The following is a 26,596-nucleotide window of genomic DNA, read 5'->3' as shown; positions in this document are numbered from 1 at the left end:
TCCTGTAGAACTGAATGAGTAATTTGGTCCCCAGATGGACCTGTCTGGCTCTTGTCTGTCCTGATGACTGCAGGACACCCTGCACAGCCAGACCTCTTTGCTGGGGCCTCTGAGGTTGGCCTGGGGTGTGGACAATGGGGAGGAAGGTCACAGGGCTGAAAAACTGCTGATGACAGAGCTCACCGGCCAGTCTCACCCTTTGCAGGATGGCGCCTTCCCAAGCACCCTGGGTTGGTTCGTAGCAAGACTGCCTGCCTGTAACGATGGGAGACTCTGAGGACACGGGACACGCTTTTACTTCTGTAAAGACCGCAGTGGGTTAATGAAACACGGAGGTGTAGGATGCAGGGTCACTGGTTCTCTGTGGCACTTAGAACCTGACTACTTACTTAAATTTGTCACCAGTGAAATTTAATCGCACCATGACTGGGACAGGGTGGCCACTGAGGCCCTCCTAGTCCACTCCCTTCCTCCAGCATTTGTGCCGTGTGTGGACGCATGCATACGCAGGCCGGACGAGACTGTTCTGAGGTTCTAGACTAGTTTGGTCCGTGGCGTTCTCTTTGGGCAAGGGGCGTCTGTGAACTACTGTGGGGCACTGGGACTCGTGGGTCCCGCAATTCACCACTGCCACTGACCTCGGCCTTCCTGGGTGCCGGGCACTGCGCCAGGATGCAGCAGGGACAAGCCTGCAGTGCATGTGAGTTACTGGTAGGGGACACGCACTGAGAGTGGCACCCACAGTTCCCTGGGTCTAGACAGGGCCGTGGAGCGCATAGCTGAGTCTAGGGACTGGAGCTTCAGGAGGAAGTGAGTGAGCTTAGGCTGAGACCTGAAGGATCCTGGGAAAGGCCGGGCCAGAAGGACAGGAAGAGTGCGCTGGGCAGAGAAGGAGCCACTGGAGGCAGAGCAGGTCACCAGGCCTGGAGGAAGCCGCGCGGAGGGGCCTGGGGTCCTAGAAGGGCCAGGGAGGGCACAGGAGCAGGCACAGTGCCAGGTGAACAGGGGACCTGCGGAAGGGTCATTACTGAGTTGTGTTTTAAAACTCCCTCCATCTGCTGTGTGGAGACAGAAGCGGGAGGAAGAGGACACAGGCCGGTTTCCCTGCTGTGATCCAGGCCAGGGAGGGGAGAGGGGCGGTGGAGAACTGGGGGAGGGGTTGCAGGAACGGACTTGAGAACTAGTGTCAAAGGAGCATCACCACGACCCACCCGCGCCAGGCCCGGCGCCAATGGGTGGGACCCAGGTGACGGACAGGCGGTGCTGGGGTCAGAGTGAGGATAGCGCTCCTGCGGAATTCGTACTCCAGGCCCAGGTGGCTCCACTGTCATCCCAGGCCTGCAGAGTAGGGCTCAGTTCAGACTGTTCCTCACTTCAACGGCAAGCCCTGAAATGGGGGCTTGGCTCTTACCTGAATCCCCAAAACCTGGATTCGAGACTTCAGCCTACTGTGCCTCTCGTGTGGAGTCCCCACAGCCCAAGCCTGGCTGGCCCTAGGGATGGGCGCTGGACTTGCTGAGCTGAGGGACGCCGTGGCATCTCTGGGGAGGTCTGCAGCTCACTGGCTGTCCCTTCTCTGGCACTGAGGCTGCTGGGCTGTAGGACCTATGCTTTGCGAGGGACAGGCGGGGTCTGGGCCTGCTCCATCCGGGGTACACACCGCTCCTCATGCCACTCCCCTCCTTGTCCTGGCCTTTGTGACTGTCAGTGCCTCCTGTCACAGCCACAAGCTCAGCACACAGTGTTGGGGTCTCAGGAACTGTGCAGGCCACCTACGAATTAACTCCTGGCCCAGTGGCTCTGTCCGGAGGAGTCTGTGTGGCAGCAGAGATGATTTCAGGTCAGAAGCCTCAATCTTGCTCCCAGTGAAAGGCTACCCACAGCTCTGCTGAGCAACGCCATTTCTGGGGAACAACTCAGTGTCCTCTGAGAGAGGTCCAGGCTGGGAATGGACCCCTGAGTTATTTAACCAGCCACCCGTTGGATGCCAAGCTGGTCTCTGCTTCTCCAAGGTATGCTGTCCTGTGGTGACCCACCTCCTAGCTTCTTTTCACACAGAAGTGATGGTTTTGGAAGATTCCAGAAGTAGAATGCTAACTTCAGAGAGCTGAGCCTTTCTCAGGCCTTGCCCAGTGCTTCCTCTGATGGGGTAGCCCCGTTAATGCTCCCCAGAAAAGAGCGGTCTGTTTGCTGTCATCTCTCCTTTCTCTTGTCATTTCCTCCCAATTCACATGTCCCCCTGTTTTTTATAATCCTAGTCCAAGGGGGTGTGTCATTGTCTCCTCGAGCCTGGTCCGTTGGTCCTTATTTCCTTCCCTGTGTTTTCAGTTTGTCTGCAGGGGGAGCAGGCCACCTTCCATTGCAGCTGCGAGCCACTTTAGAGAGTGATCCGTGTCAATTATGCCACTGGTCTCACAAATAATAAAGAGCCATCGGTGTCGTCTGAAGTGGTGGCAGTCTGGGTGTGCTATCATCTCCAAAGCCATATTCTGGGCAGATGTGACAGGCAGTGACCCCCAGGCCATCCTCAAATGTTTTGTACCCCGGAAGCCTTTGAGATGGACCTTCTTGGGGGGCCCTCGGCCTAGGCAGGATGCACTCGCGGGCTCTGTGTGCACAGGAACAATTTGCAAGCACACAGCCCGCCTTTGTCCTGGGCATTTGTCAGTGCTGGGTAAGGCCTCTTGAAGACTCTGGTGGCTTTTCCACACAGCTGGATTCACTTATGCACATTTCTTGAGTTACACTGACAGTGCTGAGTGAGTGGCAGATAGCTAAAGCCTGGGGTCAGGGGTTGGGGACAGACTCCGAATCCTATAGCCACCACACGGGCCCCTGAGATGCTCCCAAGACAGACTCGGGCTCTTGTCAGCTCTGCAGACCGCAGGGGCTCCCCTCCAGAACCCTGCCCACCTCTTCCCCCTGCATCCTGCCTTGCATGATTCTAGAGGCTTCCCAGGGGGCCTGCTCTGCCCAGTCCCCGTCCCTGCACCAGGGTCAGGGAGTCTCACAGTGCTTCGGGCCAGTCACCACTGAGGTCAGGCATCGTGTGGAGAAGGTAGGACTTGGAATTGGGGGCCCCAGGTTTGAATCCCTGCGCACCCCTTGGCTGTGTGATCTCCAAGCACACAGTTCGTCCACCTCCAGATCCTGTTCCTCTCCAGTAACGAGAAGCGACCTGGAACCCTATACTGGGCAAACTCAAACGTGCTAGGCCTGACGTGGTGCACACGCCACCTGGCCACAGGTGCTGCGTGAGTGGAGGCGGAAGGGCCTGCACCGGGGGCTGGCTGCCACGATTAGAATGGAGCCCTGGAGCCACAGGGCCATGAAACCTTTGTCTGGGACGGTGACCAGCATCTGTGTCTCCTGCAGGTCACCTGGATGTCAGCATGGCCACCACGAACCTGGAGAACCAGTTGCACAGCGCGCAGAAGAACCTGCTGTTCCTGCAGCGAGAGCACGCCAGCACGCTCAAGGGGCTGCACGCCGAGATCCGGCGGCTGCAGCAGCACTGCACAGGTGCGTCTGACCTGCTGAACGTCCTCACCACCTGGGGCCCTCCTGACATGTCCCCATCCTCCCTGCAGAGCCCAGAGTCCAAGCGGCAGGCCGCAGAACCTTTTCTGGAACACTGCGAACTTGGACGACTTGGCATAGCGCCCAACCAGCTGTTTGATTTGGAGCTGAGAGCCAAATGCAGCTGCGTGATACACGGAAGAAGATGCTCACTAATTTTCTGTCACCTGGATGTGTTGGGGGATGGGAAGGGGCTCCCAGGAAAGGGGTGTCACCCATGACCCCCGTGTTTGTGCGGCTCTCATGGTGGCCCTAAAGCTGCCAGCCCTGCTCACTCTGGGTGGACGCGCTGGGGATCGTGGGAGGTGCTGCGTGTTTTGCTCTGATGAAGGTTTTGGGATAAGCCCTGACCATGTTTACGTGTGAAATTCCCTTTCAGATTTAACCTATGAGCTGACACTCAAAAGTTCCGAACAGACAGGTAAGGACTCCCGAGAGCTGACGACCTACAGCACGTCCTTTGTGATGACTCATTTCTGGTCACGTGCTGTGGAGAGCTCCCCAAGAAATGACGAGAAGGATGTTTGGACCCTTTAGTTACCCACGGGCTGGGGTTGGAACTCGTGATTTTATTTCCTTTTCATTGACATAAATGAAAGTCACTTTTTTGGATTTCCTGACTTTCCTAGAATGAATATGAATTCCTTCTGTAATCAGGAAACAAACCTGGATGTGATTCAACACAGAAAGATGTGGGGGGCGCTGTAAGAATGGCGCCATCTCCCGTGTGTCCCCAGAGCCCGGCACAGGCCTGCACAGAGCAAGGGCTGTTGGTACTGGTGGGGAAGTGAGTCCGTTGCTGTGTCGCCTCAAAGGATGGTTGACCAGTTGTCTCTGGACTGCAGTCCCAGAAACGCCTCTCCAAGCAGAATCCCAATGGCAGCCAGAGAAGAAGAGGCAGAGAGAGGCCTTCCGCCTATGGCAATGGCCGGCTCCCAGCGCAGAGTGGCTCGGAGTGCGAGTCTGTGTTTCAGGCAGATGCCTTTCCCTAACTAGGGGCTTGGAGAGGGCAGCTAGTGGCCGTGAGTCCAGTCCTTATAGAAGCTGCACACGGCTCCTCTGAGCCTTAGTCTCACTGAGCCATTCATGTGACTTGTGTCGCCCTCTCCCTGGCCCTCTCATGGCTTCCTCTGTGTGGCGTAAGCGCCATCAGGCTGTGTGTAAGTTAGGAGGTGTGGATTCACAGCTCTGAGGACTTTGGCATGGTCTGAAACATCTCAGACCCTGTGTCTTCATCCACGGGTGCCCCACAAGTGGTCGTTTCAGGGCCCTAACAGGACATGAGCACTGCAGGGAGTCTGTTCTCGAATGTTCCAGTGGCCCTCAGCAGCACTGCCTGGGAGATGAATCCCAGGATGCCGGCATCTGGCTGAGGATAGGTCAAAGGCCTGAGGTTACAGATCTGCCTGGGAAGGAGGCTGAGGGGGAGGCCCAGGTGGAATTCAGGTGGTCACCTGCAGGCCTGTTGGGGAAGAAGACGGGCACCAGTCTGACGACTGCGCTGAGTCAGCATTTTGGGTAGGAGGGCCTCAGCTGTGGCCAGGGTCCTGAGTCTCACAAGTGGCTTTGGAGCCACGTGTCTCCAAGAGTACGTTTCAGAACCCATTGTTGGGCCCCAAAATAACAAAAACAAAAAGCTTCACGGGAGATGGTGTTGCACTGACCCTTTCAAGGGGGGGTTTGAAATACTTGCATTCAGTGCAATGAGTTCGTTAGGACGCAGTGGCCCTCGGCCTGGAGTAGCTCCAAGTCAGCTGGCAGGACACATGGCAGAAGATGCTGGCTCGGGGCTGCCAGGACAGACAGACAGACAGACTGGGTTCTGGGGGCAGGGGTGATCGCCCTGAGGTTTGGGGTTAGGTCGACTGTGGCTCTCACAACAGACAGGCCAGGAGGCAGCAGAGTGCAGGCAGGGGTGTCCTAGGGCTCAGGCGGACAGAGGAGCTTGCAGGCAGTCTGGCAGTTTGGAGTTTGCTAGGCAAACTCCATTTTGGGAGCCATTTTGGATGGGGGAGAAAACGGGAATAAGATCCCCAAACAAGGGCTGAGGAGGTCAGGACGGTGGGAACCAGTGGGAAGCAGGAGCAGGAGGGGTCAGAGAGGAGATGTCCACTGGCCGGCAGGCCACGGAGGGTGTGAAATTTCTGCATGTGGGCAGGTTGAGGGCAGGAGAACAGAGACGTGGGCTTGAAGGATGTCTGGTGGCCCATCACGTGTGACTCAGGCTGACACTTAGGGTAAGTTCCATGGCTGCAAGAAATGACTAGAGAGAAGTGGACAGCTCACTGACGTCCTGTGTCAGGCAAGGAGAGTGGCCAGCCAGGTGGCGTGAGGGGTGTCAACCTGGTGTGACTGTCAGCCTGTGTGAGGCAGAGGTCAGGGTTATAGGCTGCGGTCACTGGCAGAGTGTGAGACCAAGTTGACCTTTGGTATAGGACAGGGTAGGACAGCCCACCGTGGGCCACAGAACTGGGTGTGGCCTATGGTGCAGGGCAGGTTAGGAGTTACCTCCCTGTCTGAGCAGGAGACAAGACAGACCGGTGGCAGAGGAGAGGTGGCATCTGACACACCTCCTCTATGTCAGAGTTCACTGCTTTACACACGCAGAATCCTCTTGACACTTTGAACGGACAAACACTGGATAAACGCCACCTTACAGGCAGGTGGCCCAGCTCACATGTGATCTTAGCAGTTCTGCAGCCTTTGAAGACTTGGAGACATTCTTTTACACAGTGAGCTGGGGACCAAGAGCCAGGAGGGTCTCAGAGACCCCCGACGGCCTCCCTTTAGTGAGGATGGGGCCACACCAAGCCCGAGTGCCCTGGCCTCCAGGTTCTCACCTGCCCCGGCGTGTTCTCTCTCCAGGCGACGGTTCCAGGGGCAGCGAGCTGAAGAGGCGCTGCGAGGAGCTGCAGGCCCAGCTGAGGGCCAAGCAGGAGGAGAACGAGGAGCTGCTGAGGGAGCTGGAGCAGAAGAACGCCATGATCGCTGTGCTGGAGAACACGGTGCGGGAGCGGGAGAAGAGGTACCTGGAGGAGCTGAAGGTGAAGAGTCACAAGCTGAGCCTGCTGTCGGCCGAGCTGGAGCAGCGGGCCAGCACGGTCGCCTACCTGACCTCGCAGCTGCACGCCGCCAAGAAGAAGCTGGCGAGCTCCAGCGGCACCTCGGACGCCAGCCCGGCCGGCAGCCCCGCGCTGGCCAGCTACAAGCCGGCGCCCCCCAAGGACAAGCTGCCGGACACGCCCCGCCGCCGCATGAAGAAGAGCCTGTCGGCCCCGCTGCAGCCCGAGTTCGAGGAGGTCTACAGGTTCGGCGCCGAGAGCCGCAAGCTCCACCTGCGCGAGCCGGTGGACGCCATGCCCGACCCCACCCCGTTCCTGCTGGCCCGGGAGTCGGCCGAGGTCCAGCTGCGGGAGCGGCCACTTGTCATCCCGCCCATCGCCTCGGACCGCGGTGCCAGCGGCCAGCACAGCCCGGCCCGCGAGAAGCCGCACAAGGCCCACGTCGGGGTGGCTCACCGCATCCACCACGCCAGCCCGCCGCAGGCCCAGCCCGAGGTGGAGACGCTGGCCGTGGACCAGGTGAACGGAGGGAAGGTCGTGCGGAAGCACTCAGGGACAGACAGAACTGTGTGAGCTGCGGGCGCAGCGCGGCCGTCCATGCACTGTGAGCGCCAGAGGGAACCTCGCCCACGCCCCCTCTCCCGTGCATGCCAAATTCTTTTCCACCTGTCACGGCTCTCCTGCCCTCCTGCCCCCGACTGACACCAAATAGGATCGTGTCCCCAGCGCTGTGGCCTCCGCGCCCGACCGCTTGCTTCTGATCCCACCCCACGCCAGCCAAGCGCACTTGTGGGCCAGGCTCAGGCCACCGGCTGCATCCCTGCGCGACATCCACGAGATCAGCAAGTCAGCCTCAAGCGCAACATGGGAGCAACACGTCTCACCCGACCCCACCCCGTGTCCAGGGCAGCCCGTGCGGGGCAGCCCCGCTCCCTCCTGGAGACCCCACCCCAAGACCTTCCCAGGGCGGCAGCGACCACCGAGCAGCCGTGTATAATCACCACGAGCTAAAGGAGATGACGGTACTCCTCACGCACCACAACCTCCACGCGTGTTCATACGCTTTCCTTAGTTTTATCGAAAATGTTCAAGAGCCCAACAAACTTTATTTTCTAAACCCCTTCCTTCTGGTTTGTGTCTTTTATTTATTAAACCACCCGAGGGAGGCTGGCGGCGGGGAGGTGGGGGGTGGGGTGGGTAGTGGCAGACCCCGGCCTTCACGGTCTCGCTGCCCAGGGCTGTCCCTAGAACGTTCCATGCACCTGAGGTGGTGGCAGAAGCTCAGGCCTTCTGTCCTGCCAGTGCTCAGTGCTGCCCTCCCGTGGGTACCACCCATCCTCACCCCCAGCCGGCTAGGCAAGCCTGTGTTTAGGAGGAGGGGACGCCCAATGGTGCCTGTCTGCAGGTGCTGGGTGTGACCTGACCCACACAGGCCACGGCGGGTAGGCGAGGAGCTCAGGCTGGAATTAAACACTGAGGTCAGCAGCTTAGCCCCCAGACCACAGCTGCAGGTGGAGGCAGAGGAGTGGTCACCTAGTGCCAGGCTTGGTCAGTCCAGCCTGCCACCCGCTCAGATGGAGGCTCGCCCGACCCACCCCACCCTGGCAGCCTTGATTGGCTTCCCAGCAGGGGGCACCTGCAGGAACAGACCCAGAAGGTCAAAGGCTCTCAGGCACGGTGCTCCCTGGTGCCAGTGGCACACCAGCAGAAGCCAGCAGTTCTGAGAAGGGAAAGAAAACACAACACATCTTAAAATACTCTCTAATTTTACTCTGAACACAGAATCCTCTAAAATGTGGTTTAAAAAGCAAAGCCACCTGAGTTAATTTAATAGAGATTTAAGTGACTGATTTCGAACAGAAGGAAGGTCAGTGCCAACTCCCTGCACCACCCCCAGCCTCTAGAGAGACTCCAAGTAATGACAGACAGAGACCCCACAATTAGTCACGAAGCAGCAGCACGTCTGCTGCCAGCCATGGGTGTGACACCGTCATCACGAGGTCCTCCCCGTCCCAGGGTTAGTCAGAGTTGAGGGTGAGGCACACCCCTTGTAGCACCCAGTGAGAAATATGCTTCACAGTAAAGAGATCCGCTTCAAAAACCAAGCCGACCCCCATGGCGTTCCTCCTCATGGAAGTGGTGTAGACAGGTGTCCGGAAGGTATTCTGCAAGGGAGAGCAGGTGAAGCCTACGAGGACAGAGCTCATGACGGGAGGGGTGGGGCCTGACCTAAGTCCTGGCGGGCAGTGGCTCTCATGCTAGACCACACATGGCCTAGACTTGACATTGCTGTCCTCAGCCAACCCAAGGGATACAGAGATCTCTCAAAGGTGCCCAAGACCAAGGAGAGGGCACCTCTGTCCACACCCTATGTAAGCACTTTGTAATTCAAGCAGTGGCCACTGAATCTCACAAGAAGGGAGAGGGTTTCCCCTTCGTCTAGGCCACAGGATCTAAACTTGAACCTGATACCTGTGGGTGATGGATGCCCACACACACCTGTGCATCTAGGCATTTGTCCAGGAAGGGGCTCCATGGCCTCTGTCTCCAAGGTCCCCGGCCCACCGGTTAAGCACCCCACTTTAAGCAGCACAAGCACGGAAAGCACTGTCTCCCCTTCAGTGCCAGGGAGCAGGGAGGTGGCTGTCACCTGCAGCTTCAGGCGGTGGGCTTCTATGGGGATGACCTTCAGGATGGGCAGATCCACAACCAGCACCTTGGGCTTGCTCTTGATGAGACAGCCTTTCTCTAGGTCCCAGTCAGCGCCTTCCAGGTACAGCCCCGAGACAAAGCACCCTGGGGATGGCAGAAAAAGAGGCCGGATGTACCAGAGGTCCCTACTGTCCTGCATGTCCTCCAGCAGGTGTGCACACAGCACAACACCAGGATCACTGCCAGCCCCACACACCTGGGCCTCAGCCGGGCCTTTCCCTGCTTCCCTTTTTATAGGAACAGCCAGACGGGGACACCAGGCCCTGCTGGAGCAAGTACAAGTGGGTCCCCCCCAGGAGTCTGGGATCAGGCCCCAAAGATGAGTGGCAACAGTCAGAGGTTGCACACAGCGGCCCCCATGCCTCCAATCCAAAGGGGCTGGAGAACAGGAAGTGGGAGCCCCTCAGAGAACGTAGCCTCTGGGGAGGAAGCCGGGGAGGAAGCCCTGCAGGCATGCAGAGAGACACAGGCGAGGACAATGACTGCCCCACAGCGTGGCAGCTGGACACTTGCCAATGAGACCTAGCTGGCTGCTTCTTTGAGCCTTGCCCATAAGTCCCCTCTCCTTTCGTGGCACAGAGGGCCTCTGAGCCTAGCGTTAAGTGGCCTCTGACGAAGGCAACATAGCCCCAGGGACAGTTTCCACTTGCATTTGCATAGTCAGTAAGCAAAGCCTGAGGGACTCAATCATCACGTAACTTAGTGACTCCAGCCAAGCTAGTCCACATGTGCTCTGGGTCCCTTGAGGTTGACAGAGAAGCCACAGGGCGACCCACTCTTTACAAGAGCTAGTTCTGCTAATTCTGACCCAAAAACCCACTTCCCACAACCAGCTCAAGTCTGTAGGAACAAGTCCCCTCAACCACAGCTCAAGTCCCCTCCAGCGCCCCCATTGGCTCCGGGTCTCCAGATAAGAGAGGCCTCCATGATGCCCAAGCATGGGGGGTGCACAAACTCAGACTTGTTCTGGGCCACTCCACACTTGTCCCTTTGATTTGGGCTGTGGAGGAGAAACCCCAGAGCAAGGCTGAGCACCCATGCCACGCTGGCTCTACCTTGTCCAGCCCGCTCGTTCACTTCATCCGCGTCCTGGAACTTGGTCACTTGTGTGAACAAGGTGGACCGGTCCAGCGGCCAGCCATTCTTCCGGCAGGTGGCCTGCACCAGGGCTGTGAGGTAGGCTTCTGGGATGTGTAGCCCTGACAGCCACATCACGCTGGGCTCGCTCTCGGTGACCTGGAGAGAAGGCAGGGCAGTGGCGGGAGCCAGGGGGCCCCCATCAGATGCCAGGGTCAAAGCTGGCTGTGGAAGATCAGCTCATGATAAAAGATACATTTCACCTTGGGGTGGGGGGACAAAGGCACAATGGGAGCCCGCCAGGTCCCGGATGGAGCATTATTTTCTACCAAATGTCATAAGTGTCACAAGACTCAGGAGAGGCTGAGTGAACCATGTGCCGCACTGGCAGACAAGGGCAAGTTTCTCTGATCAAGAGCTCTTAAATATCAACGAACAAGATGGAGTGAGTCCCGTAAACAAAATTCGAAGCGCAAAAAGACAATTCACAGAAAGCACAAGTGTCTACCAGCAAATAACACGCAGCTCATCTTAAAGAACTGTAAAGCAAAATATCAGGGAGACAAAGGCCCAAAAAACGAAGAATGCACAGTGTGCAGAGTTGGGCAATGTGGCCCCTAGCGAATACTGTGCTTTCAACTTTTCTAGAAAACTCTGTTGAGGGCTGGTGGAGTGGCTCAAGTGGTAGAACACCTGTGTAGCAAGTGTGAAGCCCTGAGTTCAAACCCCAGCATGGGAAGGAAAAAACAAGAAGGAAGGGAGGGAGGAACAGACAGGAGGGGAGGGGGGGAGAGAGGGAGGAGTGAAGGAGGGAGGGAGGGAGGGAAAGAAAGAAAACCTGCTGAGCCCCTGAAAGCTTAAAGTGCACACACTGTGATCCAAGTCTTCCACCACCAGAACTTGCCATGGAATAAGCTCGTGTATTCCTATGAATTCATAGAATGTTGCTTGTGCTAACAAAATATATGTAGTCACCACCTAAGTGTCCATGGGTGGAAAAGGGTAGGGAGCATTTGTTAAATGGAGTACACCATAAAGAATGAGCCAGGCCAGGCACCAGTGGCTCACGCCTGTGATCCTCGCTACTTGGGAGGCAGAGATCAGAACTATCTCAGTTCAAAGCCAGCCCGGAAAAACAGTTCATGAAACCCCATCTCCAAAATAACCAGAGCAAAATGAACTGGAGATGTGACTCAAGTGGTAGAGCACCAGTTTTGCAAGCGGGAAATCCTGAATTCAAACCCCAGTCCCTCCAAAAAAAAAAAAAAAAAAGTCAGAATTATAACGCACTAGTGATGTGGAAGCATTACCAAGACACACTCGTGGACACGGCGTACACAGTGCGCAGTGCGTTCAGAGTCACACAGCAAAAGGATACAGATATGCTTGTGGATCTGAGGACGTTTCTAGATCCCCTGTGGACTTTCACAGCGGTGGCTACTGGGGCACGGGGAGTGACTCGAGGGAGTCCAGGAGAGCCTCGCACCCAGGACCGGGGCTGCCCAGCACTCACCCACTGCATGTACTGGCTGAAGCGCCGCAGGAAGTAGAGGATCCAGTTGCCCAGGGTCTTCAGGGTGTCGGGGGCAAGCTTCCTCCAGATGTTGGGGATGCTCCCGTGGAAGAGGGACCTGGCCACATCGTCTAACTCGCTGCTCATTCCGACTTCCCCAGCCAAGGCCTGTGGGCAGAGTCAGGCAAGCAGGCTCGGCCGCAGACCCCCGGGGCTCCCCCTCCAGCCGCACCCCGCAGGTGGTGCACGGCCGCGCTCACCCTCTGCAGCTCGGCCAAGGACTTGCTCATGCGCACCACCAGCTTGTTGAAGCGCCCCAGCTCCTGCAGGAGCACCACCGAGGTGGGAGAGATGCTGTGGCCCAGGTGCTTCCGGACCTGGTCCAGGTCGAAGACCTTGGGCATCTTGTTTTCTATGTCCTTGGCCACCTGGCCGATGTAATCGTCACGGCTGACGCCACTGCTGGACTCGCCTGAAATGAGAAAGCATGGTGTCGGGCTGGAGAACAGGCCTCTGTGCCGCAGTTCTCGGGAAGGCATCGGTGATGTGGGAAAGTCACCAGTGCCGACCAGCAGCGCCTGAGCGACCCCCTGGGGCCCTGACCGGGGTGGCGACCCCTGAGGACACTTACCTGTCTGTGGCTGCAGCTCCAGCAGGTGGGACCACATGTCTCGGGCCGCCTGTGTGTAGTAACCAATCTCGGCGTTGGAGTGAAGGCCGAACACCTCCGGCGTGTTGGCGAGCGGAAGGGCCTCGATGGCTTCTAGAGCCCCAGAAAACAGAGAGGCCGCACTGCCCAGCTGCCCTCCTCCCCCGAGGAACCCCCAAAAGGCAAAGACCAATTTCCACTGCAGACTGGGTGACATTTTTAAACAAAAGTCCTATCCTGCCACACCCAAGCTAACTGTGGGTTTATCTTCTATGAAAATGGCTCAGTGAGCTCCCCTGGGGCCATTGCCCTTCCAGGTGGCATCTGATATACTGACCCTCATTCTAGGCTGGAACACCTGAGTTAACCAGAAGCGCTGAGGCTGGCAGAGCCCACTGGGCCCCTCACCTGGCCAGCCAAAGGAGCGTCCCCAAGAGGTCCCCAGACAACCACAGCACACAAACCAGGTGAGATCCCTTACAAAAAGCTTTGAAATTCTTTCTTACGTCTGAGACATCTCACCGACAAATTTTTCCTTTGCGTCACCCGCAGGGATTTTGTAGTCCACATCCTTGTTCTGGAAGAAGTGGAAAGGCTGGAACGTGTCAAAAATGAAGTCTCCCAGGTACTCATCCATGTAGGTGGTCAGGATGCGCCGGTCAAAACTGTCGATGGCACGTCCTCCATACATGACCTGAATCGGGGGATGAGGGGCAGGTGGGCTGGGAACCCAGAGCCCACCATGCACACTGGGGGCTCCCAGACCCCACAGCTTCACCAGGATCCAGACCAACTTGGCCACTGGGGAGACTCCCACCGGCCCGGCCACTGCACGGCTCCAACACGCCCACTCGGTCAGACTTTTGGGTTAATGCACATGTGACAGCTTGTCTACAAAATCATACAGTGTCTTTACTGACTTCCAAAGGAAAGGGCCCAAAGGCAGAAAATAGCCCTCAGAAAGTGTTGGGAGCCAGGATGACATGGGCAAAATCCCCCAAGCATACAACAAGCAAAATCCCTAAAACCAAGGAAGCCAGCAGTCTTAGGAAGTCACTGTCTGGACGGAGTGAGAGCACAGGGGAGTGTTCCCAAGAGCTGAGTGTAGGGCCGTGGTCCCCCAGGCCTGAGGAACAGGGGGAAGTTCCAAGGACAAGCCCAAGGCATGGGGAGACCGGCTGCCCAGACCTCGAGGATGGGCAGGAGCTCCAAGGTCATGAATCCAGCCCAGAGATGCTCCCTGGGAATGGAGCTCATCCCAGCAGGGTTTCGCAGGGACCTGAGCCAGAGCAAGGAGGGTTTTCCCCAGAGCTCGGAGGACATGGCTACAGAAGGCCCCCGAGCCTGCTACCTCTCCAATCAGGTACTTGAGGCTACCCCACGGGATCCGAGGGTCACGCTGCTGGAAGGCCTTCGTTAAGTAGGTGTTCAGAATCTCCACGCACACCTTAAGGAAGAGAACAGGTGACAGTCGCTCACAGCCAGACTTTCTGAACCCCGGGGACGACCCTGCTGTTGGTGAACTTGAACTTGCAGAAGCCAGCCCGCTGCGGGTGCAGTTTCCTCTCGGGAGAGGCACGGCCACCGGCGCTCACCTGGAAGTCAGACTCGTTGAAGTCGTAGGGCACGTTCCAGCCAATCTTCCCGAACTTCCTCCTCTCCTGCACCACTGCATGGAAGAAGGCCAGCACGTACACCAGGGGCTTGAAGGCCGTGTGCGGGCACTGCTCCAGCATCTCGTGGGAGATCTTGAAGTACGTAGCCCTCATGTTTAGCTTGAGCCCGTTGGGTGGCTCTGTGACAACCTACAGAGGAGAAGGACGCGGTCCTGACAGGGAGCCGCAGACCCACAAGCATGGCAGGAGGCTCACAAATGTAGCCTTCTTGCCGGGCGTGGTGGTGCACATCTGTAATCCCAGCTGCATGGGAGGCAGAGAGAGGAGGATCACAATCTGAGGCCAACCGAGGTAAAAGTGAGAGACCCTGTCTGAAAAACAACTAGAAGCAAAAAAGGGCTGGGGGCACGGCTCAAGTGGTAGAGGGTTTGAGTTTGTTCTTCCTGCTCCACTGACGTCTGGGGCCATGGCTTGCCAAGTGGCCCCAAGAAGGTCCTTGAAAGTCCCTCCAAAGCCCCGATACTTAGCTGTCGAATGAAAGCAGAGTCTCCCCTCCACCTGCCCAGAGTGGGGGATGACCAAATCTTCCTTAAAGAATTCCCTGGAGACAAACTCGAGGCCACGGACCACTGGCCTCCCGCACATGCCACGCGGGAGTCCTGCGGGCCGGGTGGATCTGTCTCCCCAGACAAAGGGAAGGCAGTGCAGCGGGAGGCAGCCATGTAAGGACCCGTGTGGAAGCGGGGCAGGGAACCTGGAGTTGCACGCTCCCTCTGAAGAGCAGGAGAGACGGGTGGGGAGGGTGTACACGAGGCACCCCGCGCACACCCCAGGGTTTACTTTTGCCCCCACCCCTGGCCGCAGCTGGGGTCTGGGGCTCAGGGCTGTGGGGATGGTGGTGGCTGTCCTGACTCAGACCTTTAAGGATTTCTGCAGGATTCCGATGGGGAAGCCCTTGCTGGGGTCCGTGGTGAGCCACAGGCGGAAGCTGGGGTGGGGCTTGGTAATTTTCTCCAGAGACTTCTCCAGGTCCTTCAGCCACTTGACCAGGAGGTGGCAGTTCTGAAGCATCAGCCACTGCCCACGGGCCACCGCCGTCTCCAGCAGCTGCAGGGCCACCTGCACCCAGGGAGAGGGACAGTGTTGATGTCCCAAAGCGACCCCAACCCCGTGCCCTGCCCACAGACAAGGCACGGCCCTGGGGCTTGTGGGAGAAGCCAACACGACCAGGAGCCCAGGAGCTACGGGGGAAGAAATGTTGGAGACACCATCCCGATTCTGGTGTCCGCTGGGCCGGTCACTGCCTGAGAGCGAGTGAGCTGTGCCGTCCTCGGCCTCCCTGTCCTGAGAGCTGCAGTCTCTCCCGCGCTGTCGGCCCTGCACCCTGCCGTCTCCTGACCAGGGCCTCGAGAGCCCCATGAGTCCCTCCAGGAGGCAGCAATCGGCCTACGCATGGAGAGCGACACAGCGTCCCTTCCCAAGTGCAATGCCGAGGGAAAGCAAGCTTCACCCTCCACCTGGGTTTTGAGATGACTTAAGACTCCCAGGATGGGACACTAGAATCACATCTACTGGTTTTGTGCTTGGAGAGGGCTCTGCCCAGCTGGCTCACCGTCCTGGTCTCACCGTGGGCTCCGGCAGCAGTGTTTATCCCCAGCCACACAGACTCCACGCAGCAAAACCAGGATGGCAGTCCTCTGACCCCAAAGCCCACTTGTGTGGTGACCACATCCACGCATGGGGCTCTTCCTTGGGCTTCTCCCCACGGCTCTGGTCACACAGCAAGAGCTAACAGAGTGTGACACGGAGCAGGGGCAGCTGTAGTCAAGACAGCTTCGGGGCCCGAGGATCACAGGTCGGCCCTGTGAGACCCTGCGCTTGGTCCCTCTCCATCCCGTCCTGGGCCACTCAGGGTCCTTACAGACGCTGTGAGAGGGCTTGAAAACAGCAGAGCCCAGTGGCCACTTGAGCTTGGAAGAGCATAGCTACCACACGGCCACGGTCACCTTCTGAATACTGGCTACTTAGTCATGGGTAGGAAACGCACTCTGCCTGGCTGGGGAATGGCACCCTTAGCATCAACCCCAGGTGGCTGTCACCTAAACACAGTGCTTTGCCCTTCCAACAGCCAATCACCTTCTCTTGACCTTGACCCATGGCGAGGAACTTGAGGTGGTTTCCTCCAAAACCACTTCGCTCGGCCAGCTTCATAAGGTTGCTGGCGGGGTCGGAGCCGGGGCTCAGGATAAACACGATGGGGGAGTTGGGGGTGCTCTGCTCAAAAATGGCTTCAAAGCTGATCATGGGGGGCTGCACATACCTGGTGAAGGGAAGAAGGTGACAGGATGTCCCTGGGGACCAGAGACCACCCATCTGGTCAGCGCCACCCCCTCCATCCAGAACCTTCTGACTACCGCTCTCAGTAGCACTCTACACCGGTGGTCACCTCCTGAGTGACAGGGGCCTCTCTGGCCCCCTTCCACAACTGCATCCTGGGTCCCCCAGACTGCTATAGAGCTGGGAGCCTTGACTTGCCTTCCAGGTGGACAGGTCCCCAGGCAGAACCCAGAGACCACACACTCACAGCCCCTGGCCTGTCCTGAACGGTCCACACCTCAAGGAGGGATTTTTTTATTTTGCTTTTTTTTCTTTTTTTAGTTGCTGCTGATAGTTTGAATATACTTTGTCCCCCAAAGGTTCCGGTGCCAGAAGCTTGGGCGCCATGGTGTCAGATCTTTAAGTGGTGTGGCTACTGGAAGATGGTAGGTCACGGAGGCACCACCCTTGGAAGGGACCAGGCTACTTCTCACGTGAATGGGTTGTTATAAAGTGAGACTCCCCACGGACCGGGACCTTCTACACGTGGCTATTTTCCTTTCTGTTTTTGTGCCATGTTCTGATGGAGCTAGGGGACCCTGGCCAGACACCAGTGCCATGCCACGGGTGTCATGAGCCAAATAACCTCCTTTCTTTAGTATTACCCAGACGCAGGTACTTTGTCATAGGAACACAAAACAGACAACAGTTGCCAAAACATAAATATTGAGAGATTTCAGGTAAAAATCTGAATTTCTGGTCCCTTTCAAAGAGTCACAGCATCAAGCTACTCCACTGATACCTGCTATCAGTCACCAGGAGCACAGGCCAGCTGCCCCAGACGACCAGGACTTGACTCTCCAGTTGCCACAGCCACCCCTCCCCCACCTCTTTCCTCTTTATCGATGTCACCAGCCACCGAGGCACATCTGAGTCACAACCACGAGTATCTGCCTGGCTTCACTACCCCATGTGGTGATCACCGAGCCCTCGGGCCGTGGCTGGGCTGTGCAGTAGGAATCACACAGGACTTTGAAGACTGAACACCAAGAAAAGCCTGTAAAGTATCTTAATGCTGTTTATCTTGAATATATGAAATGACAAAATTCTAAGATTGTCAGTTATATAAATATCCTATGAAGTTAAGGCTACGTTAAAATTTTAAATCACCTCGGCATCTACCCTAAGGAACGGAAGTCAGAATACACTGATGCTCATCACAGCACTGTTCACGATAGCCGAGCTCTGGAAACAGCCCAGGTGCCCCACGACTGACGAATGGGTGAAGAAAATGTGGTGCATATACTCAGTGGAGTATTACTCAGCCATGAAGAGTAGTGACATGGGGTTTGAAGGTAAATGGATGCAACTGGAGTGAAGTGAGCCAGGCTCGGGAAGGCAAAGGCCGCCATGTTTTCTCTCATACGTGGAAGATAGATCCAAAGATAAACACATACCCCAAAACAAGCATGATTATACACAAACCCATATGGAGAACATGTGTGTAACAGGGGAACTTCTCTATGGAACTTGGGGAAAGAAGGAAAGGAAAAGAACGATAGAGCATCAGTAATATCGTAAAACAAGACATGAAGGTAGAGGGTATAGGATGTGTATTGAAAGCTGTTGAAAAATGGGGGGTGGGAGGTAAAGGGGTAAAGGAAGGGGTTAAACAAACCAAAGCAAAGACTATCCATAGTGGGCATTCATTGAGAAACCCCTTTGAACATCGACTTAAATATTAATAACGAAAGACAGGACTGTAAAACGGGTACAGTGCATGTATGGGGGGGACTTGTGGAGGGGGAGGGTGAAGGAAGGAGATGAAGGTGAGGGGATATGGTGGGTGGACTTCATATACCTACATGGAATAGAACAAAGAAACCTCTTGCAACTGCTTTAAGGGGGTGGGAGGGGGCCAAGGGAGAGAGACAACGGGGGTGACATAACTAATGTATAAGTCTAATCAGAATTGTCACAATAAGGCCCCCTCTGTATAGTGAGTATATCCTAATAAAAAACAAATAAAGTAAAATTTTAAATTAAAATTTCGCTGTTTCCAGTCAGGGGCTGGTGACTCATGCCTGTAATCCTAGCTACTTGTGGAGGCTGAGATTGGGAGGATTGCAATTCAAGGGCCAGTCTGGGCAAACAGTTCGTGAGACCCCCACCATGTCCAAAATGACAAGAGCAAAATGGACTGGAGGTGTGGCTCAAACAGTCGAGCACCTGCTTTGCAAGTGTGAAGCCTTGAGTTCAAACCCCAGTTCCACATACACACACAAAAAATTTCCATCCTAAAGTGGCTTCTACAAAACTCGGATAACCTGTGTGGCCTCTGTTGTACTTGTGGTGAGTAGGAGGCTGTTCCAGGGCGGCTGTCAAATCCGCCTGACAGACAGGCTACAACTGTCCCTTTGGAAGGTGGCCGGCCACTGCTTCCTGTGACCACAGGTGGGGATAATGTAGATTTTTACCCCACAGAAACAAAGTACACACTCACTTCTCTCCCATGGTTATGGTTACATAGTCGGTCACCGCCCGATAGACCCGGTCCACACGGAAACAGCGCAGAATAAGCAACTTTTGGAAAGGGGTGATGTCCTTATCGTACCCCAAGGGGAACGGGAACTGCTCCAGCGAATCCAGGTCATACCACTGCGAAAAGCAAAGGGCATCCACTGTGGCATTGGCTCAGGAATGAGACAGGCCACCGCTGTCATGTAAAGTGCCAAAAACCAATGTCAAGGGACAGGAAGTTAGAGAACTTAAGGCCACTTCTGACTTTGAGCTGCCACCATCCACAACAAAACTAAAGCAACCGACTCTTACTCACTGTGGAGTCCTAGTGCCCATGCAGGGACAGGGTGCCTGGTAGATGTTTGTTAAGTATTTCTTGGATGGCTGGATGGATGGGCGGAGGAATGGATGGACAGACGGACAGGTAGACAGATGGATAGATGGATGCGTGGATGGAAAGTGGGTGGTTGGATGGATGATGAGTGGGAAGATGGATGGGTGATTGATAGATGATGGATAGATAAATGGATAGACGGATGGGTGGATGGTCAGATGGACGGATGGGTGGACAAATGGGTGAATGGATAGATGGATAATTTGTGTCATACAGCCAGCTGACTTGGACAAGGAGAATTCAATCCAGGAGTTAGAAGCACTGATTGCACTGTGAGCGAGTTTCTGCAAGGCACATCTTCTCACTTACAAGGGACAGGCCTCGGTGTCTCTCTGGAGATCTCTGGCATGTCAGGAAGGAGAAGAGGAGAGAAGACCCAAGCTCACCTCCTGCCAGACAGTGGGATGGTCTTCAACATCATCAGGAAGCGTCCCGAAGCTGTCCGAAAACATTTCTGACAGAAGGATGGTGTCTTCCCATCCCTGGTCGGACAGCCATGCGCAGGGCTTCTTCCGCTTGCTCTTCTCCAGGGAGATGTTTCCTGATCACAGGGAAGAGGAGGAGACCCAGGTGTGTGCAGCCAGCGCCAGCCTCGCAGCTCAAGCCTTTGATGTCCCTCCCAAGTCCGCTTCCTGAGGCGGACTTGCCCTTGTCACCGCAGTGACCCCAACCAGGCAGATCCCTTGCAAAGGCGGACTGCCCTAGGTCAAAGCCAAAGCATTTGAGAGGCTGGAATGATGGCGGAGGTGTTAGTGAGGCCATGCTGCTGGAGGCCAAGTCTTAATTAAGGTTTTGGTTGGCAGTGTTGTTACAATGACACACACAAACCAGCCGGGTCAAGGGAGCTGGGAAAACGAAGGAAGGCAAATCTGTTACCTTTTAAAAAGAAATCTAATTCATCCTGGGGGACTTTCCCCTCCGCCTGTTCTATCTTGATGGTCATATTGAAAGAGAAGAGTAGCTTGTGTCTCTCGAACAGCCCTGCGGACAGCATCACAATAGTGCCAAGGGAAAAATGTTCATTTAACACCAAGCTTCTAGTGTACAGCATGTTCACACGAAGCAGATGAAATGAAACTCCCAAATCACGTACTGCGCATCGCACTCTTCTACTGTGCGTGCCAGTCAAGGGCAAAAGAGCCAAGAGCTCGGCTTGCAGGTCCTGCCCAAGCACAGTCTGCAGAGGTGGCCACCTGTGTGCACCTGCACGGTCACATCCACAGGAGGCTGGTACTGTGCAAGTGGGAAACAGCCACCCTCTCACAAAGTGCTGGGGTTTGCTACAGATGCAGAATGGAGCAGCTGTGACAGAGACCATGCAGCCTTCAAAACCTAAAGCGCTGGCCAGGCACAGTGGATCATGGCTATAATCCATACTACTCAAGAAGAAAAGTTCAGAGAATCACGGTTTGAGGCCATCTGGGAAAAAAGTTTGCAAGACCCCATCTCAATCAATAAAAGCTGGGTGTGGTGGCACACGTCTGTCATCCCAGCTGTACAGGAGGCAGACATAGAAGGGTTGTGGTCCAGGCCAACCCAGGACAAATACCTTGAGACCCTACCTGAAAAATAACTAAAGCAAAAAAGGGCTGGGGGCATGGCTGAAGTGGTAGAGCACCTGCTTAAGCAGGTGTGAGGCCCTGAGTTCAAAACCCCGTACCACCAAAAGAAGCTGAAAGTGCTGACTGCCTGGCCTATTATGGAAGAAGCATGCTGACCTGTTTAAGAACTGCAAGCTGAAATATTCACAGATGGGAAATCAAGGTCGTCTGGGAAGGGCGCGGCAGGGGGGTGAGTTAGCGACCCCACGGCTGACCCCTGCTGCGCGAGGCGGGTGGGGATCCTGGCACTACTGTCTCTCAGGTATGTCTGCAATGTGTGAACAAAGAGTTTCTGTGCACATATGGGGATAGTCATTCCCCACACGGGTGAATTCTGATAATGCTACAATGTGAAAGCCCTTGAACTTGCCACGTAAAAACAAAACTAGTCATGAAAAGTCTCAGATGATATGAAACATCCCCAGAAGGTAAATTCTGAGTCAGAAAATAGCTCAGCAGCTACCAGGGTCACGGGGAGGAAGCGGTTGTTGCCAGGTACGGGGTTTGATCCCTGTGCTGACAGAGACGTCCTAGGGTGAGGTGGTGCCGAGGACGGCGTGACGCTGAGCACCCTACAAGCCGCGCCATTGTCCATTGCCAAGGGTGAGTTTTCGGCACTTGAATTATGCTTCCCTGGAGCTGCAACTTCAGACATCAGTGCTTTAAACACTGCTCCTGTAAACTGGAGCCACACTTAAGAATGCCACTTGGAGGGCTGGAGGCAGGGCTCAAGTGGTGGAGCACCCGCCTAGCAAACGCAAAGTCCTGAGTTCAAACCCCAGTGCCACCCAAAACAGAATGCCACTTGGTAGGCGTCCCTGTTCAAGGTCAAGTCTTCTGATAGCCTCCTCGCTGGGCCCCGGGACACCGCGCATCCCCTGCTGGGGGAAGAGGCCGCTCACCTGTGCACCCGTAGTTATAGACGTTGAAAGTCAGCGTATCCATGATGTTCCGAAGGCGTTTCATGAGGACGGAATCAGGCAGTGACTTCTTCAGCGACAGCACGAAGACGTCCAGGAAGGCAGACAGGGAGTACTGGTACATGGAGTTGACCAGGGCCATCTCGGACAGGACGAAGAACAGGATGGCGCCCCTCCTGGCAGCCGGCCGGTACCCGTCCCGCAGTCTGTCGATGTCCAGGGCGGTCTTCTCCGCCAGCTTGAGCTTCTCTGTTACCTGAGGAGAGGTGCCAGTTACACTGGAAGCAGGAGGGCCGATGACACAGCCAGGAAGACCTGGGGTGAGCCGAGGGTACGACAGAGCAACACAACAAAGAGACAGAACACTGCTCCTTCGGGGTCAACAGCAACCAGGGACTGCAGGGGACCAAGGGTGCCGACCCCCTTGTGAAGTATGGTGGCTATTTGTGGCTTAAATCCCCGTTCTAGTAACAGTCAGTGCTTGCACTTGGGGACTCACCCCTCCCTCTCTCATCCGTATTTGGGCTCCACCCTGACTCCAGGAGGAGCACGTGACCCAGGATCAGCCAGGCCCCTGGGACTAGTCTGGGGGCGTGTGACTTAAGTGACTCTCAGAATACTCATGATCAGAACAGGAAAAGATTCTCACTCATCCCCTTGAACTCGAACTTGAGGGGACCAAGGCCAGACCTGTCCTGACGCCAAAGCTGGCAGAGAATGAAGGCCTAGCCCAGAAATGCAGAGAAACCCAAAGTCCACATGGGTTAGAGTCCTGGATCCCACCCTGCCTGACGCCATCCCTGGACTTCTCTGCTTTCCAAGCTGGCAACTCCTTTTTGGCTTAAACTGGATAGGGTTGGGTTTTATATCAGTCGCAATCAGAGTCTGGTGAGCGCCCAGGTAGGGCCCCCCTCCCCTTGCTGCTGAGCCCCTCTGCTGTCCTGCAGCCTGTACCTCCATGGCTTTGGACTTGGTCTCCTCTAGGGTCTGCACCAGCTCCACGTTGTCTAGCATGTTTCCTGTGGAGGTGGCCAGCTCACGGAGCAGGGAGTCCTCCAGGTCCTTCAGCAGGTTCTTGTTCTCGCTCGTCTCCTGGATGAGGTGTTCCCGCTGCTCCTCCAGCTCGCGCCTCTCAAAGGCCACCAGCACACTCAGCAGCTGGTCCTCCAGGCCCTTCAGGGTGACTGTGGGGAAACAGTGATACTCACTGCTTGTGCCCAGTCAACTGCTCGCTGGGCCCCTATCACAGCCACCCCTGGGGCAAACTCAGGACAGACTGGCCAGCAGGGTGGGAGCATGAGAACCAACTTTGAGCCAGACTCTCTATAGTGACCAAGGGAGACCACGCTGCTGTGGAGAGGGGTAGGCACAGAGAGAAGACACTCAGAAGTGGAGCCATGCCTAAGGAACCCCTCTAAGCAGCTATGGGAACGAATAGGAAGGGGGATGGTGACCAGAGGGAGGCCCGGGCACAACCATGAGGCCCTACCTTAGAAATAACTAAAGCAAAAACCAAAAAGGACTGGGGTGTGGTGCAAGTGGTAGAATGCCTGCCTAGCAAGTAGAGGCCCTGATTCAAAATCAGTACTGCCAGATAATAATAAAATACAGAAAATGTGAGCAAAAGCATTCGGCTCCCACAAATACAGAATGACTTCCCATCCCAGTCCATGGACTCACGCCCTCCACGCATGGCACCTGAGCCCCGTGGTCCAGACTGCAGACCTGTGGCCCACTGCCCCACAAAGGCCCCCAAAACCTTCTGGTGCCCCTCAGTCCTGAGAGCCGCCCAGGGAAGATGGGGCTGACGGGGTGATCCAGGGCCCCCAGGGTGAAGTAGCACCCCGTGAATGTGTCAGTCTCCCATCGTGGTCTCCATGGAAACCCCGGGGTGGGTGCCGGCTCTGCCCCCTCACCAGTGTAGTTGATCACCATGGCCTTCCCGAACACCGACGGGGTGTATCTGGGATTGGCCAGCTTGGTGTTGAGGTACAGCCTGAAATTGGAGTCGTAGTCCACCTCCTTGTCCCCCAGGATGATGAACTGCCGTCCCTGGGCGACCTTTATGTTCTTTTCCAAGACGTTGTCAATCACGGGGTCAATGTACTCATCCACGTCGTGGAACAGGAAGGGGGTCCCGTACTTTATGGACATCTCCAGCTGCTTGAGGAAGTCGGGGTCATTAAAGGAGGCCACCTGCAAGAGAGGGGCCCGATGCTGGAGGTCAGCACGGTTAACTGAGCCCTTGTCAAATCCCCAGGGTGGGACTGGCCACATGTCAGCCACGTGGGGAAAGGTGACAAGAAGAATCGAGAGAGAGGCAAGGACCAGAAAAGTAAGGAGAGGGCAAAACTGGAAATCATTTGTCTGTTCACTAGTTTGGCAAAAAGCAATCTGGCCCCAACAATCCCAGTACTAGGCATGTACGCCAGACACCGAAGAACACATCCAGATAGAAGCTGCACACAGACATTCACAGCAGCGGGGTTCATAAAAGCCAAAAGGGGGAGCTGGGAGTGTGGCTCAACTGGTAGAGCAACTGCTTAGTAAACACAAGGCCCTGAGTTCAAACTGTGTATTATCAAAACAAGAAAAAGAAAACAAAAATTAGAAACAGCCCAGAGGTTCATCAATGGATGGGTGGGTAGATAAAATGTGCTGTATGCACACGGTGGATTATTATTCATCCATAAAAAAGAATGAAGCACCGACACCTGCTACAATGTGGATAAACTCTAAAAATACGAAGCCAGACCCCAAAGACCACACACTGTTTGGTCCCCTTCAGGGAAACATTCGGGAAATCCATAGAGACAAGACGTGCATACGCTATGGTTGCCGGAGATGGGGGTGTGGGGGAACAGATGGAAGGACTTGATGGGAGTGACCACTAAAGGTTACGGCTTTTCTTGGGGATGATAAGAACGTTCTAAAATTGACTGTGGTGACTGTCATACCACTCCATAACTATACCAAAAACCACCTTTAAGTGGATGAACAGCATGGCCTCTCGTCTCAGTCGAGCTGTTACTGCCCCTTCCCCCCCCCCCCCCCCGCCTCCCACCCTGGCTCCAGAAAAACTGTGACTGAGCCTTGTGCTGGGTAAGAGAACAAAAAGCCATGGGGAAAGCAGTGACCTTCACCTTGAGTGAGTCCCATCCTGAGGGCGACACTGTGCATGGGGTGGTGCTCTAGGCTGGCACAGGAGGGGAGGCTCTGTGGGGCCGGTGGGGGTCTTGGGGACAGGCTGCCATACCCGCAGGTTGTTCTTCTCTTCCTTCCTCTTGATCCAGTTGAGGGCCTGCTGCTGGGGGTCGATGCAGAGCGGGAAGCGGCTGGCGCGGGTGGTGAGGATGCCATTCTGAACTGACAGCTCATCGGGGGGCAGTCCCTGGGAGCCCCACCTGGAGGGACAGACACAGGGAGATTGGGTTTATTCTCCCCAGGTTGTGAACCAAGGGCGACAGGTGATGGGATCAGCCTTCCAGAGCAATGTATGGACGGCCGGGCTGCCTTGGAGTCCTGTGAAGAGATCTGGGTGCTGGGTTTGCTGCTCACTTGCCACGCACCCCAGGCCAGCAGCCCTCCCTCCAGGTCACACCCACAGAAGACTCCACCCTAAGGCTCCTCTGCTGGCTCCAGGCAGCCCACACCTGCTGATCTCCACATCATCTGTGAGTAGGTTTTCTAGGCGGAAAGGCTGGCTCAGGGGGATGTCCCGCTCCAGGATGTCCTCCTGCCAGACTTCATTGATCATCTGGTGGCGGAACTCCCAGGTGAAGGCACCTTCATAGCTCAGGAAGGCTGCACAGAGCAGGCAGTCGCCCAGCAACTTCACCCGCCGGTTCATCAACTCATCCAGGTCGTTCAGCCACCTGTGCAGGAGAGGGAGGCCACTGTGAGCAGCTAACTTCCCGCCCCGATTGAAGCGACCATTCTGTGGACACATGTAACTTGTTCTAGACGATAGTGACCCCAAAGGTAAGTTTCAGGAGACACACGTGCTAACAACTCTGATTTGATCATTACACGTCACCTATACAAATTGAACTGTGGTACTGTAGCCCGTAAATACGTACAAACCTTGTGCTCCAATTCAAAAATAAATAAATAGAGCCGGGGGTGGTGTGAGTGGCTCAAGAGGTAGAGCATGTTCCTGGCAAGTGCAGGGCCCTGAGTTCAAATCCCAGGACCACAAATAAATAAATAATGGGCATCTGCTCAGATGAGGGAGGAAAGAGGTAAGTTCAGACGTGGGTCATAAGTGTCTTAAAAAAAGAAATAAAGCCCAAGAACAGCAGACAGCTGAGTAAAGAGTGAAAAACAGACCTTGATTCTAAAGGCACATTAGAGCAACAAAAGCAGTGTTCTAGAAGAACCAACCCAATATTTTGCTAACAGTGCTAGCCAGAAAGGAGATATATAGATATTTATATTTATATTGAGATATTCCTTCCTTCTAAAAAGATAGAAAGATTACCAGCTTGTTCTTCAATTTCTTAACCTACTGAACCCCAGTGTTCTGAAAGACTCTTCAAATCCAGAGCTTGCCAACCCCCACCACCCCCACCCCCACCAGGGGCGCCGTACATGTTAGCGGGGCTCCTTTGTCTGGCAGCTGCTTATCAAGCAGTAGT

General features: G+C 55.6%; 2 protein-coding genes across 2 annotated transcripts in view; one reads left to right on the top strand and one right to left on the bottom strand.

Moving 5' to 3' along the window:
• Ccdc92 (coiled-coil domain containing 92) overlaps window positions 1–7,764 on the top strand; it is a 28,805-nt gene extending 21,041 nt beyond the window's left edge. Inside the window, exons 2-4 of the mRNA XM_020161469.2 lie at window positions 3,376–3,522; window positions 3,959–4,000; window positions 6,445–7,764. Of these exons, the coding sequence (XP_020017058.1) occupies window positions 3,393–3,522; window positions 3,959–4,000; window positions 6,445–7,214 (942 nt within the window). The 5' untranslated portion in view covers window positions 3,376–3,392 and the 3' untranslated portion in view covers window positions 7,215–7,764. The remainder of the gene's footprint in view (window positions 1–3,375; window positions 3,523–3,958; window positions 4,001–6,444) is intronic.
• Window positions 7,765–8,390: 626 nt separating this feature from the next.
• The window catches only part of Dnah10 (dynein axonemal heavy chain 10), a 130,037-nt gene continuing 111,831 nt past the window's right edge, over window positions 8,391–26,596 (bottom strand). The window contains exons 61-79 of the mRNA XM_020161470.2: window positions 25,613–25,834; window positions 25,216–25,363; window positions 23,876–24,155; window positions 22,914–23,143; window positions 21,942–22,215; window positions 20,315–20,419; window positions 19,825–19,979; window positions 19,028–19,182; window positions 16,345–16,528; window positions 15,127–15,327; window positions 14,188–14,397; window positions 13,944–14,039; window positions 13,115–13,286; window positions 12,575–12,706; window positions 12,204–12,415; window positions 11,944–12,111; window positions 10,409–10,589; window positions 9,292–9,437; window positions 8,391–8,806 (exon numbers count right to left, since the gene is read on the bottom strand). Of these exons, the coding sequence (XP_020017059.2) occupies window positions 8,660–8,806; window positions 9,292–9,437; window positions 10,409–10,589; window positions 11,944–12,111; window positions 12,204–12,415; window positions 12,575–12,706; window positions 13,115–13,286; window positions 13,944–14,039; window positions 14,188–14,397; window positions 15,127–15,327; window positions 16,345–16,528; window positions 19,028–19,182; window positions 19,825–19,979; window positions 20,315–20,419; window positions 21,942–22,215; window positions 22,914–23,143; window positions 23,876–24,155; window positions 25,216–25,363; window positions 25,613–25,834 (3,418 nt within the window). The 3' untranslated portion in view covers window positions 8,391–8,659. The remainder of the gene's footprint in view (window positions 8,807–9,291; window positions 9,438–10,408; window positions 10,590–11,943; window positions 12,112–12,203; window positions 12,416–12,574; window positions 12,707–13,114; window positions 13,287–13,943; window positions 14,040–14,187; window positions 14,398–15,126; window positions 15,328–16,344; window positions 16,529–19,027; window positions 19,183–19,824; window positions 19,980–20,314; window positions 20,420–21,941; window positions 22,216–22,913; window positions 23,144–23,875; window positions 24,156–25,215; window positions 25,364–25,612; window positions 25,835–26,596) is intronic.

Source organism: Castor canadensis, chromosome 18, assembly GCF_047511655.1.
Source record: "Castor canadensis chromosome 18, mCasCan1.hap1v2, whole genome shotgun sequence".
Classification (NCBI taxonomy): Eukaryota; Metazoa; Chordata; class Mammalia; order Rodentia; family Castoridae; genus Castor; species Castor canadensis.
Note: the sequence above shows the minus strand (reverse complement) of the source record. Positions and strands in the feature narration are given on the sequence as shown.